General features: G+C 47.4%; 1 protein-coding gene across 1 annotated transcript in view; it reads left to right on the top strand.

The window, feature by feature from the left end:
- The window catches only part of EFCAB3 (EF-hand calcium binding domain 3), a 101538-nt gene extending 88451 nt beyond the window's left edge, over window positions 1-13087 (top strand). The window contains exons 32-39 of the mRNA XM_075059814.1: window positions 1198-1341; window positions 4185-4256; window positions 5012-5138; window positions 6534-6745; window positions 9430-9614; window positions 9983-10074; window positions 10970-11117; window positions 12611-13087. Coding sequence (XP_074915915.1) covers window positions 1198-1341; window positions 4185-4256; window positions 5012-5138; window positions 6534-6745; window positions 9430-9614; window positions 9983-10074; window positions 10970-11117; window positions 12611-12904 — 1274 coding nt within the window. The 3' untranslated portion in view covers window positions 12905-13087. The remainder of the gene's footprint in view (window positions 1-1197; window positions 1342-4184; window positions 4257-5011; window positions 5139-6533; window positions 6746-9429; window positions 9615-9982; window positions 10075-10969; window positions 11118-12610) is intronic.
- The last annotated feature ends 1310 nt before the right edge of the window (window positions 13088-14397 follow it).

The following is a 14397-nucleotide window of genomic DNA, read 5'->3' as shown; positions in this document are numbered from 1 at the left end:
ACTTCAGATTCTTAAACCTTTGGTTGAGTGCTGTAGCTGTCTTTAGAAATCTCACATTGGTGTCTTTGCATTTTGTCAAATCTGCAGTGAAAGTGTTTTTGAAATGAACAACATGTGCTGGGTCATCATCCGATACTACAATATGAAATATATGGCAGCATGCAGGTAAAACAGAGCAGGAGACATACAATTCTCCCCCACAAATTTAATTACTGCATTGTGGGTTGATTTTTTTAAGAGTGTCATCAGCATGGAAGAATGTCCTGTGGAATGGTGGCTGAAGCATGAAGGGGCATATTGTTTAGCACATCTGGCACATAAATATCTTGCAATGCCGGCTACAACAATGCCATGTGAATGCTTGTTCTCACTTTCAGGTGACATTGTAAATAAGAAGCGGGCAGCATTATCTCCTGTAAACTTAAACAAACATGTCTGTCTTAGCGATTGGCTGAACAAGAAGTAGGACTGAGTGGACTTGTAGGAGCTAAAGTTTTACATTGTTTTGTTTTTGAGTGCAGTTACGTAACAAAAAAAATCTACATTTGTAAGTTGCAGAGATCGCACTGCAGTACTTGTATGAGGTGCATTGAAAAATACTATTTCTTTTGACAGTCATTTTCCCAGTGCAAATATTTGTAATAAAAAAAATATAAAGTGAGCACTATATACTTTGTATTCTGGGTTGTAACTGAACTCGATATATTTGAAAATGTAGAAAAACATCCAAAAATGTTTAAAATTTCAATTGGTATTCTATTATTTAACAGAGCAATTAAAACAGCAATTAATCGTGATTAATTTTTTAATCGTGGCTACCTTTTTGAGTTAATCATGTGAGTTATCTGCGATTAATCGACAGCCCTAAAAGGAAGTGTCACGCCCTCATTTGCAGATAGCGGACTAAGGCACAGGGGGAATAAGTGACTTGCCTGAATTCACACGGGAAACCGGTAGCAGAGCCAGGAGCTGATCCCAGGTCACATGAGTCCCATAACCACAAGATCCTCTTGCCTTTCCTCTGGTTCTGTGATTCTTTTACCATATTGTTTCATTGACCTGGGTAGAATCTTTTTGTTGGCATTAAAAAAAGAAACCTTCTGTGTATTATGCCCCTTGGTTTCCAAAGAGCGTAGTACATAAAGTTTGTACATCCCACCTGACATAAGTGATGGTACTTTCCCTACATGCCCACAGCTTTCCACCAGGCCTACAGTTTCTTCAGTAAGGACGCAGATGGCAATATTGACCTACAAGGCTTGGAGACGACTGCAGAGAAGCTGGGGATTAGTTTAACCGCACAAGAGGCCTACGATGAGCTGTCATATGCTGATATGGACGGTGAGTGTACACTATCGTCCCAGGTTTAGTCCACAGTGGTACATTCCAAGGGTCTGGGTTTGTGAGCGTGTGGCGTTGTGCTCCCTTGACACTCCTGGCAGTGGGGGAGAGCAGGGCTTGGTGCTAGCCACTGTTTCTACATGTCACATGATGCAGTCCCTGCCCTGGGGAGCTTACAGTCTAAGCAGTGCAAGACAAAGGGTGGGAGGAAAAAAGGATTATGTTGGTGTTTGGTGACTTGCCAAAGGCAACCCAGTAAATCTGTGACAAGCAGGGAACTTGCACCAGCTCTTCTGCATGCCTTGACTCATTGTCCCCCACACTTGGTTACAGAACATGACTGCTGTAGGGAGGACAAAGAAAGCACATTAAGGCTACAGCAATGGTGAGATCTCATAGCCCTGAAAACCAGGAGCTGAGAGAATTAAAGGTGCCACAACATCCTGATCCCCCTCCCTGGGGTGTGGGTATTGACTCAATCATAGAACACTAGGGTTGGAAGGGACCTCAAGAGGTCATCAAATCTAATCGCCCTGCTCAAAGCAGGACCAATCCCCAGACAGATTTTTATCCTAGTTCCCTAAATGGCCCCCTCAAGGATTGAACTCACAACCCTGGGTTTAGCAGGCCAATGCTCAAACCACTGAGCGATCCCTCCCTGCTGGGCAGGGGGGGGTAGGGGGGTGTCTATTTCTTGGTGCCATGCTGCTTGCTGCCTGGCAGAGGTTTGTGCTAACTCCAGCCAGAGCAGTGGAGTGCCTGGTCTGTTACAAAGTGAGAGACCAGCTCAGGGCCAGTGCAACTATTTAGGCAACCACGGTGGTCGCCTAGTGCGCTAGGATTTGGGGGGGCGCCATTTTCTTCGACAGCCACTGCGGCGGCCAGATCTTCGGCTGCCCCGGTCGCCGCCAGCATTTAGGTGGAGGGAGCTGGGGCAGGGAAGCACGGGGAGGGCCGCCTGCAACAAGTAAGGGGGGGGCGGCACGCAGGGGAACTCCCCGCCCCAGCTCACCGCTGCCCCACCTCCTCCCTGAGCACGCCGTGGCTGCTTCACTTCTCTCGCCTCGCGGTGCCTAAGCTGATTGGCGCCGCAAGTCTGGGAGGCGGGAGAAGTGAAAGACACCACACCAGCTCTGGGGTGCTCCGGCTCGGACAGGGTGAGCTGGGCGGGGTGGCCTCAGGTGGAGGGTGAGCGCTCAGGGCGGGGGCTCGGGCGTGACGGGGAGAGGGCGCAAGATGTGGAATTTTCTAGGTGCGAAGACAGTCTTGCACCGGGCCCCCCCTGGACAGCTCAAGTGTGAAAGCAAGGGCTCTTTACAGGGAAATGGGCTGGGGTGGTAGGGGACGTGTCAAGGCAGCGTGGGAGAGTGCATAGGGGGCTAGCTCCAGATGGAAGGAGTGCACTAGGCTGACAACATGCTGATCCAAAGGGGTAGGGGCCAAGGGGGGGATGGGACTATGCCCCGCCTCCTCATCAGCACCATGACGGGCACCATGTGACTGGGTGATGGGAGAGGCCTGGCTCAGTGGTTTGAGCCTTGGCCTGCTAAACCCAGGGTTGTGAGTTCAATCCTTGAGGGGGCCATTAGGGATCTAGGGCAAAAATCTGTCAGGGGATTGGTCCTGCTTTGAGCAGGGGGTGGGACTAGAACCTCCTGAGGTCCCTTCCAACCCTGACATTCTAGGAGTTTGCCTGGCAGCTGTGCCTGCCTCCTCAGGAGGAACCCTTGGGCTGCCCTGACACTCTAACCAGTGGGTGTATAGCAGACACCATTAGCACATATCTCTTGCACACACTTAAGGAGCCTGGATTAGAACCCAAGTCTTTCTGCTCCCAGAACTGCCCCTCTGCCAGCTGAGCTAAAGGACATCTCCCTCAGCAAGCCTCCAAAGCAAGTCCCTCTGTGACAACACTGACTCATACATACAAGACCCCTCTTCAGCCCTTTCCAATGGAGCCAGTGGCTTAAAGCCCCATTTGGGCTCAAAATGTATTGGCCCCTTTGGTTGATCTGGGCTTCACTAAGGTTTTCTCCTCTTGTAGTCCTCTCTCCCATGCACACAGGTCAGAAGCAGACCAGGCATACAGCTATCACTAGGACCCTACCAAATTCACAGTCCATTTTGGGTCAATTTCACAGTCATAGGATTTTTAAATTGTAAATTTCAGCTATTTAAATCTGAAATTTCACAGTGTTGTCATTTTAGGGATCCTGACCCAAAAAGGAAGTGAGGGGGGGGATGGAGTGGCGCAAGGTTATTGTAAGGGGGGTTATGGTACTGCTACCCTTACTTCTGTGCTGCTGCTGGCCGCGGCACTGCCTTCAGAGCTGGGCAGTTGGGGAGCGGCAGCTGCTGGCCGGGAACCCAGCTTTGAAGGTACATCCACTGCCAGCAGCAGTGCAGAAGTAAGGGTGGCAATACCACGACCCCCCTAAAATAACCTTGTGACCCCCCTGCAACTCCCTTTTGGGTCAGGACCTGCAATTTGAGAAACGATGGTCTCCCTGTGAAATCTGTACAGTATAGGGTAAAAGCACACAAAAAAGACCAGATTTCACGGCCTGTGACACATTTTTTGGTAGGGCCCTAGCTGTCACTCTGACACAGGCTCCCTTGAGCAGCATGGCCTCAGAACATAGACAGACCCACGCTGATGACAACCAGTGGCGTGGGGGAGGTATTATGCACTTGTCTAGCATGGATCTTAGCAACAAAGGCCCCGCTCCGCCAGCACTCAGGGGAAGGCGGCTGTAGCCAACCTGGCCTAGAGTAGGCCCATTACTAGCCTGTCCCTGGGGTGAAAGATACTTGATCAGTGGGAAATGCTGTTTATCTTGCAGGAGATGGGAAGGTGAACTTCTCTGATTTTCTGACCATTGTCATCGACAACAAGCGCTTCATCCAGGCTATAGGTGAGTGCAGTGAACCCAGCTCAGCCAGTGGGACTGGCCACAGTCCCCCCAGCAATGTTAGTGTGTGGCCAGAGAACTCCACTTTCCTAGAGGCATCAGTGTTACCTGAACCTTGGGGCGATCTGGAGTTCACGTGACGTGGACTCAGACATCAGCATATGGGGTCCCCCAAAGAATGAGCTTGTGCACAGCTGGCCCCCCTTTGAAACAGCTGTACAAAGCCTTGACAATCCAGCTCAGGGGGAGGAGGCCGCTGCTGAGCACCAGGTTGAGGCCTGGGGACACAGAGAAGAGTGCAGGCACTGGCACAACTCCCCAAGATAGCCTGGCTCATAGGCAGGAATCACCATGAAAGGGGAGTGATGACGGGGAACCCAGAAACACTGGGACATATAAGCAGAGTTCAGATAGATAGGGTCAGGTAAGTCAAAGCTGTGGTCCACATACTCAATTTGAGACTCTCTGCTTGGAATACTAGGACCAAATCTGCCTGTTCCAAAGCGGAGGGGGAGCAGCATTATCTGGAGATACTATGCTTCCTTGGGAGATGGGAGAGCGCAGTGAGAAGTACCCCTTGCTACAGATGTAGCTTGCACTTTCTCCAGTGCACCAGGCAGGAGCCATGCTCGCACACATGCATGCACCATACTTTGCCCAGAGGAAACCTTGTTGGAGGTCACTGGTGCTGACTGCAGCCTCTGAAGCAGGTGGGTTGGTGGGTTGGGCGCTCCGCTTGACGTGTATCTCCTCCCCAGCCCCCGAGAAAGGCTGCCTGGAGGACTTTGATTCCATCAACGCCACGGGAATCCTGCTCTTTGAGGTCCTGTCAAAGCTGGTGGAAATGTCGGCTCTGCCAAGGAAGGCCATGCGTGAAATAGTCAGGTGGGTGCTCAAAGCTCTGGCAAGGTCTCCAAAGAGGGGAAAGGAGATCTCCATTTCATAGGCTCGGCGGAATCAAACGGCGGGCTCAGGGCCAGACTTACAAAGGTATTTAGGCACCTAAAAATGCAGATAGACACCTAATGGGGTTAATAAAAGCATCTAGGTGAGTTAGGCCCCTAACTTGATTGGAATTAGGCCTCTAACTCACTTAGGCACCTAGTGGAATTCACAGTAGTGGTTATCTGCATCTTTCCATACTTAAATACCTTTGTCAAGCTGGTCCCAGTGAGCAGTACACGTATGTAGGCAAGGGCAGCCATACAAATGAGGACAAAACAGGGCCCTGTGGATATATTTCATACCTCCTCCCTCTGCCCCCTGGAGAACAAAAACACACCTGTTCTATCTGCCGTACGGCACACACCAAAAAGCACATCTCTCTTCTCTACATAGCCCTTATGACCTTACCTCCAGATCACTGCATAAGCCTCCCAGCCTGGCTGCTTTCATCAAGCTGGAGCATTGTCTGCTGGCTCCTTCTTGGCAACCTATACCCTTGCAGGGTATGAAAGACGAGGATGGCTGCAGGCTGTGTGAAGGAAATCTGTGGGTAGTGGGGGGCCGACCTCTGGGCTAAATCAGAATCACCAACCTATCTTTAAAGGTGACCTGCAAAGAAAGAGAGGTGGTGTGGTTTGCTTCCTTATGGTGAGTAGAGAAGGCCTGGAAAAGGTTTTTTTCACCCTTAGAAGGAGTACAGTTGTCAAGTCTTGCCTCTCCAGGTCTGGGTGGAGGACTCGGAAGTATGGTCTCAGAGCTTTCTCTGCCTTTTATCAGCAGGACGGGGAGCTGAATCTTTAAGACAGAGAGCCCTTCTCCCAAGTGTTTTAAGATGCTTTAAAACATCTTGGGAGAAGGGCTAGACTCGGTTACTAGTCCTCTCAATGAACTGTATCTTCCACCATGAGCAGTTACTGAAGTCAACAGGGTCCAGTGCTATTCAGTGTGCACCAGGGCATCCCAATGGGATCCAAAGAGCGTTAGTCTATCTGAGCAGAAATCCCTTCCCTCTCACAGTGAATCAGGATTCAGTATCTGGATATTGCAGGTACCATAATCCGATGAGTTCTCTAGCTGTCCACAGAGTCTCCAAGGAGACATAAGAGCTGAATTGATGCTAAAGTTAAAAAAAATATATTTAAAATAGGAAAAAAAAGACCTTTCAAATCCTCCCCAGCTTCCTGTATGCAACATAAAGCAGGAAAAGGACACAACCTCCGTTCCCCACCCCCCTTTGCCAGCCCCCTTTAAAGAAGGTGAAAAAGGCTGTTTGCTGGTTATAGCTGTCCTGCATGTAGAGTGTTTGGTGACACTGCGCTGTCTTTCGTCTTCTAGTTATTACCGGCAGAAGTTCCTGGCGTCTACTGGCAGGAGGGCCTGGATAGATGCTGGCGGCTCAGTGGAGCATGGGAAGGGGCTCCACACGCTCAGAAAATCCCCAGCTCCTCAGCGAGGCAGAATCACTCCTATGTCTGCCTTTGCAGGTGCTGCCCGCATCTCAGTGATGAATGACAAAGAGCTGGAAGCCTATGTGGAAACCCTCAAGGGTAAGAACTTCACGTGGCTCAGTCACTTGTGTTGCATGTCTGAGTGGGAATTTCAGGGGCGGTGCCAAAGAGGCAGAAGGCCCCTTTGGGGAGGTCACAGCTATTCACTGCAGCGTCCTGTGTGCATTGCCAGTAAGGAGAAGTCCTCTCTCCCTACCAGACTTTGGGCTTTGGATAGGGCTGAGGTTAGCAAATCCTTTTTTGCTACCTGCACTCACCCAAAATAGACACTGCTTGGACTGCTCCGGGGACTGCACAAAGACATGAGTGATAGGAGGAAGCATATTCTTGTCCTGAAAGTGAAGGACGCCTGGGTTCTCTTCCCAGCTGTGCCACAGACTCATTGGGTGATCTTGAGCAAATCGCTTCAGATTTACAGATGTGGCCACTGATTTGGGATGACTAGAACCCAGATTTGCCAGTTCCAGATCACTTATTTGAGTAATCAAATAGAGGGGAGGGGCACTCTTCCAGGCTCCACCCACAAAATAAGCTCCACCCCTGTGGATCACCAGACTGACACCTTTCAAATGATCAAAATATGATCATCTGTTCTCTGAGCACTTTGAACTTAGCTCTTCCCTCAGTGGAGCTTCAATATGCCTCTGGGTTCTGATAGGTTCTTTAGATTTGCTTCTTTCTTGATTAGTAAAACAAAAAAAGTAGTCATCTCTCCCAGATGCCATCCACTGATGGCACCAAAATGGGACGTCACTCACAGTAAATTGTGTAGCTCTCCTTTCTTACATGAGGAATGAAATAGTTGACCACATGTATTATCAGCACTGTCACCATGTAGAATAAATATAAAATGGGAGAATTAAAGTTAGCTTAAAGTTGGTGTGATAAAGTTCCTCTTCTACCTTGGTGGGTCCTGCGCTTATTGGTGGATTTTGCTAGCCTCAGAGATCTGCCTGTGTTGGATCAGGAGTTGGGAGGTTTTAGGGGGAACCCGGGCCTGCCCTTTACCCCAGGTTCCAGCCCAGGGCCCTATGGACTGCAGCTGTCTAGAGTGCCTTCTGAACAGCTACATGACAGCTACAATTCCCTGGGCTACTTCCCCATGGCCTCCTCCCAACACCTTCTTTGTCCTCACCACAGGACCTTCCTCCTGATGTCTGATAACGCTTGTACTCCTCAGTCCTCCAGCAGCACAGCCTCTCACTCTCAGCTTCTTTTACTTACTTACTTACTTTTACCCTATCCACCACTAACTGGAGTGAGAGCCTTTTTATACCAGATGTCCTGATTAGCTTTCATTAATTCTAGTAACTTCCGTATTGGCCACAGGTGTCCTAATTATCCTGCCTGCCTTAATTAGTTCTAGAAAGTTCCTGAGTGTTCTGGAATAGTCCCTGTTATCTTACCCAGGGAAAAGGGACCTGCTTAACCTGGAGCTAATGTATCTACCTTCGACCACTCTCTTGTAGCCATCTGGCCTGACCCTCTCACATTGGTTAAAGCAATATGGGTTGTAAAGAAAGGCCTTGAAAGTAAAGAGTTATACGGCCCGAAAAAATGAAGTAGAGAGGATGTCTGGTTCAAAGAATAACTAATGAGATAAGGGGATGTTTCTAAATGACTTCTGACCAGTCCGGGTGACTTGTTTTAAATAAGACAAAAATAATCAGTTTTAAAAAGAGCCAGCATGGCCCTTCCCACCCCACATACCAGTGTTATCTCAAAAAACAGGGCCTATGTTAACCCAGGTACAAAGGAAAAACTGTGTGTCAGCAAGAACGAGGGGAAGAGATAAGGAGGAAAGGCCTTGGGGAGAAAGGAGGTTGTAATCTTATCTGGATTAAGACTGGAAATAAGGGTGAACTGTCTCCAGTTGGCTCTTACCTGAAATCAGTAATTGGCAATGACATCACTTGTTTTTTAAAGGATATAAACAAAGTAAACTCTTCAAGGGTTCATTGCTAATACCTGCCTGACCACATCGGACTGAACCAACATGAGTCTAAGCATCCTTGAGTGTTTAGTCCAGTTGTAAATATCTTGATCAAATGCTTATAAATGTTTTGTTACTGTTTGGCTGTAGTAAATTGCTTATTATTTAGGCTTTGTGGGCAAGTTTAGAGCAATTGTATAAATACCTTTTGGCCTCTGGATTTAATAAAGCAATTTATGGTTAAATTAGTATCATGATAATATCCTGCATGAATAATAATTCCAACACACAAAGGAACCTTAAATAACTGTTCAGTTCTTCTTGGTGGCTGCTCGGTGTGTAATAGCTCGGTGTATAATAGCTCATAGGCTACCATGTCTAGTTCTTACGACCTGTGGCTAAGAATTTCAAAGGTAGCCTCTAATTTTGGATGTCTCCATTTATGGTTTCCCAACTTTAGACACTTGTGGGTTGATGATTCAGAGGTGCTGAGCACCCACAACTCTTTGCCTACAGCTGGAATAGTGGAGGCTCAACACTTCTGAAAATTAGGTACCAGATCCCTAAAGTTGGGCACCCAAAATCAGAGGCTGCTGGTTCATATTTTCCATGTGTTTAACAGAAAGTAAGGTACAAAAAAAGGAGGAAAAGTGAATAGGGGAGATCTCAGAATGTATAGTCCTACCATGTTAGATTGGTCAGAAAAATGGGAGAGCCAAGGGCTAGAAAACAGACGGTGGGTACTGTGTCCAATTAGTGATATCCATTCTTTTCTTTTCCCCTTTGCTAGCAAGCAGTGTCCCCTCCAACAGTCCTTATGCTCAGGTACCCATCTTCCCATTGCTTCCCAACCGGGATGGAATGTCAATACCGAAGCCAAAAAAAGACTTACAGAAACTGGAGATGCAGAGAAGGAAAGAACCTATATCATCCTTTGAAAACCATTTTTTCCACAAAAGAAACTGGCTGCGTGAGGCAAGATAAGGAAACAGTTAATCTCTGTAATAACAGATGACACACAAGGGCTGGTCTGAGTTGTTGTGCTGTATAGATTCTTCCCCATTGAAATGTGTGGGTTACCACACATCCTTTCAACGCTTACATAACCTTGGACTCAGGGGGTCAAATTCAGTGATGTCAATGGGGTGTGACTCTGCGTAAATCTGGAGTTGTCTAAGGTGATGTAATATACACATTGAGGGTGACGGAAGGAAGTGTAAATTACACAAACTTAACTTCCTTTTAGATCTTTTGAGACTCATCTCTGAATGTGGCCACTGGAAAATTGTTCCCAGAAATGTTCTTGAAATGAATCTATGAATGCTGCACCGTTTAACCTGCAGTTTGTGCAGCTGGCATACTGTGGCTGTCTGTATGTTAGAGATTACATCAAGTGGGGAATTCTGGTGGTTTGTATACCTGGCATTCACCAGAGGTATAATGGATAGAATAGCTCTCCCCTTTGCAGCTCAGAAAGCCCAATACCTCTGGGTGACTATTCCAGGTAAGACAAGGATACACTTTTACAGGGAAGCAAATAGCCTTGATTTCTCTTAAACATATTAGACTGGCTGAAAAGGGTGTGAGTTTGATCCCTGTCCTAAAAGCTTTGAGGCAGGAGATTCTGGCTGAATCCCCCCACGTTCCCATCTGCCACAGATATAAAGAACATATGATAACATGATAGCCTGATGGGTTGTCTTGGTGGGATGATTAAAGGAGTGAACCCTACTATGAATGCAGCAGAAGAGGCCAGCGAGCTATCCGTCCCACAAAACAGCCTTGGTCTCTCAATTCCCAATCTCAAGATATAATCAAGTGACCTAGACCACACAAGACACTTAATGAAGATGTCTACTTTCTCTATTGTCCTCCACAACACGCACCCTGAGATATGTGGACAGCAGATGGGAAATCATGGTTGTGCGTGATCTTTTCCGAGCAGCAGGCTGTGCTTCCTCCTCTTGGGGACAGTCCTGGAGCATAGCAGTACTGAAAGTAGATAGGGCCAAACCATGCTCTTGTATATTGCTGTGTAAATCTAGACTAGTAACTCCATTGACTTCAATGGAGTGAGTCTGGATTTACACTGATGTCACTGAAAGCAGAATTTTGCCTTGTACGTATACTCGGGTACCCTTGCATTGCTGCTGAGCTACGGCTAATCAGATCTCATGCTTCAGCCTGACTGATGCAGGAAGGGATTTCCCCAAATGAGCTACATAAACAGTTGGCCAGGTACATTAGAGAGGGTTTTGTTGTCCCTGAAAGCAGTAGGTCACAGCCACTGCCTGAGGCAAGAGGCCTGTCTTGATGGACCATTGGTAAAGTCTCTTTTTCTGCCTTTTCAATCAGGCAACTGCATTCAAACCTCCTGATTACTTCAGAGACAAGAAAAACTCCCTTAGTCTCGGCCCTCACTTGATGGAGAGGCAACACCGTTTGACTATAGAAGACCTGCGTGAGATACGACTAGATGTGAGTACAAAGTCTACCACCCCTTCCAAAGAATTCCTCCCTTCCTTCTCTCTGGTATTTTAGGAGATAACCAGTTTTACACTCCATCAGATCCTCACCAATCAAACACACTCTTCTTCCAAGGACTGGCTGACTCACGGCATTCAGAGTGGGGTATAGGGACCCTTTCATCTCCAGGGCACTACTTTGGGTTGCAGGCGATGAAAAGATGGCTATTTTGTGGCCTTTATAAAGGGTTCGGTCGTGGTTAACGGGCCACATCACACGAACCAGCATCCATCCCAGCTGTTCCCCTTTGTGGAGGTCAAAGATGGCCATCGCCATCTAATGCTACCCTTTCACCTGGCAGCCATCCCTTCAGGGCAGGGCTGAGACAAAAGTGACGGGCAGCATCTGGACGTTTGCATTGTCACACTGCCCATACTATAGAGAAAGGACTTCAGCTCCCAGTGTTGTCAGTCTGACCCCTTCCAGACAGAGTAAGCAGTGTCTCTCTGGAGTTGCTCCATTTTGCTTGTTGAAACATAAAGCTGCTTAGGACATGGAACAAATTCAGACCCGATGTACGCAAATGCAAGTGCCACTGAAATTGCTGGGCGTGCGAGGTGCTCAGCATCTCTGAAATCAGATCACTTTTAAAGGGACTTAATTTTAAGTAACTCAGATTGGAAACTCTTGCCCTGAGATCCTCACTGCTCCGCACGGATATTAAAGATTCCATCTGCTATTTTCTGTAACAGTAAGAGGAGCTGACCCAGTCTACTTGGTCAAAACTCCCCCCTCCCCCTTAAATTGTTCGCAAGTGTTCAGCCTGATTGCTGCCCTCTACTCCCAGAGGTGGCTGCATTTCAGTGGTGCTTTGAAGCCCCTTTTGAGACAAAAGATGATACAGAAATGTATGATTATCAGTAACCCAGACAGTACAAATTAGCGGGTTGCTGGTTCTCCATACCCCTGTTCCACCATGATTGTCTCCTGGCAACCGTTCCTCCTCTCCCAGAGGCATATGCAAGGGTTAGGAGCAGCAAGTACAAATACCATTAGCTATTACCACTTAGATACAGTAGCAAGGGGATGGGGACCTTAGAAATATTGTAGGAACTGGGGTATATGCACAACCCTTTATAATACAGTGACTGTAGTTACACTGAAGTTCCAGTGTAATTACAAGGTGTAACCCATACAATGAACTTTCTGGTGAAGGTATTTTAACTAAGCATCTATATTACTTCATGCAATTCCTTGAAATTACTGTGAAGTATGAAACCAAAGGAATAATAAGAAATGTCAGTTAATCTTTCCATTACATAAATTGGTGATATTTACCGGCATCTAATTGCAGTCAGTGCATGATAAAGGGTATCCAGCATCTTTTTTTGACCACCTCACAACTCCCATCTGTCAGACTTCTGCAGTAGCTGGTTTCCATTTGGGTAAAGATCTGGCTCCATGCTAGTCTGCAGCCTCTTTCAACCTCCATCTCTTCTCCATAGGTGAAGAGGGTAACTGAAATGTACAAGCAGGGGATGGCACTCAAGGAGAGGAACAGGATGCTGAGACTGTGGCGGAGGTTGCACGGTGGCCAGATTGGGCTGGAGTCAGGGAACCACAGCTTCTACCACACTTTCTCCACCTACTCTTGGTCGTGGAATGCTCGCCAAGAGCTGGTGACACCCAACGAACTTCAGCAGTATGATAACAAACTGTATCGCAGAGAACATTCCTCAGCCCGCTCCGATGACAGCGAAGTCAAGAGTGGGATAAGGAAAGGAAAAGAGAGGAAATGAAAAGAGCCATGCTGCTCCATTTTCTTAACTTCACTGTTGACTATTGTCCTCCTTCCCATTCTATTATTTTTCCCTATAACAGTCTCAGACTCTTACACAGGTCACACTGTCCGAGGGTAGGAAAGAACTGTTTTCTCTTTGCATACTGGTTAATACAATGAGAATTAAAAGAGAAACATGTTTTTCTTCTACCGGTCTCCGCTATTTCTCTGTAACAATCGCTGGATTCAGGAATATCACTATAGGGGTTACCCACAAGGATAGATTTGTGGGAGAGGTATCAAGAGTCCTCTATTCTATTCCTAGCTCTGCCACTGACTTTCTGTTCCTTGGTTATCCCATCTCTGAAATGGGGCTCATACTTACGTCAGAGGGAGGGAAGCTGCAGGGAGTTCAGTGACTCATTACTCGGGCTGTCGATTAATTGCAGTAACTCGTGATTAACTCAAAAAAAATTAACTGCGATCAAAAACTTCATCGAAATTAATTGCACTGTTAAACAACAGAATACCCATAGAAATTTATTAAATATTTTGGATGTTTTTCTACATTTTCAAATATATCCATTTCAATTACAACACAGAATACAAAGTGTACAGTGCTCTTTATATTATTACAAATATTTGCACTGTAAAAATGATAAAAAATTGTATTTTTCAGTTCACCTCCTACAAGTACTGAATGCAATCTCTTTATCATGAAAGTGCAATTTACAAATGTAGATTTTTTTGTCACATAACTGCACTCAAAAACAAAACAATGTAAAACTTTAGTTCCTACAAGTCCACACAGTCCTACTTCTTGTTCAGCCAATCGCTCAAACAATTTTGGTTACAGTTAGGGTGACAGATAGCAAAAGTGAAAAATCAGGATGGGTTGAAGGACAATAAGAGCCTAAACAAGAAAAAGACCCAAAAATCGGGACATCTGGTCACCCTAATTACATTTGCAGAAGGGAATGCTGCCTGCTTCTTGTTTACACCACCTAAGTGAGAACAGGCATTTGCATGGCATTGGTGGAGCCGCTTTGCAAGATGGTTACAGGCCAAGGTGCTAAAGATTTGTACGTCTCTTCATGCTTCAGCCATGGTTCCAGAGCACAGGTGTCCATGCTGATGAGGCTTGTCAAAACTAATGCGTTAATGAAATGCTGACTGAAGCCTTGGGGCAGAACTGCACATCTCCTGCTCTGTCGGGGTGGCAGGAGGAGCTGGGCTCTTGCTCCCTGAAACCAAGCGGCGGTGGTGACCCTATTGCTCTGGGTGGGCTGGTCCGCTAGGGTCGGGCGCTCCAGCACCGCTTGCCCCCCGCCCCCGCGGGACACGTGCCACGGGTGGGCGGTGACCCCACTGCTCGCGGGGCTGCCCCACGCCCGGGCTCCCTGGGGCAGGCGCAGCCTCCGGTGCCTGCTCGGCGCTGGCAGCAGCCGGCGCGAGGCTCGGCCCGGGCCCCGCTCCAGCAAGGGCGGGAAGAGTCTCCGCGCGGCAGTTCTC

Source organism: Chelonoidis abingdonii, chromosome 21 (assembly GCF_003597395.2).
Source record: "Chelonoidis abingdonii isolate Lonesome George chromosome 21, CheloAbing_2.0, whole genome shotgun sequence".
Taxonomy (NCBI): Eukaryota; Metazoa; Chordata; order Testudines; family Testudinidae; genus Chelonoidis; species Chelonoidis abingdonii.
The sequence above is the reverse complement of the archived record's forward strand: the minus strand, read 5'-3'. Positions and strand labels throughout refer to the sequence as shown.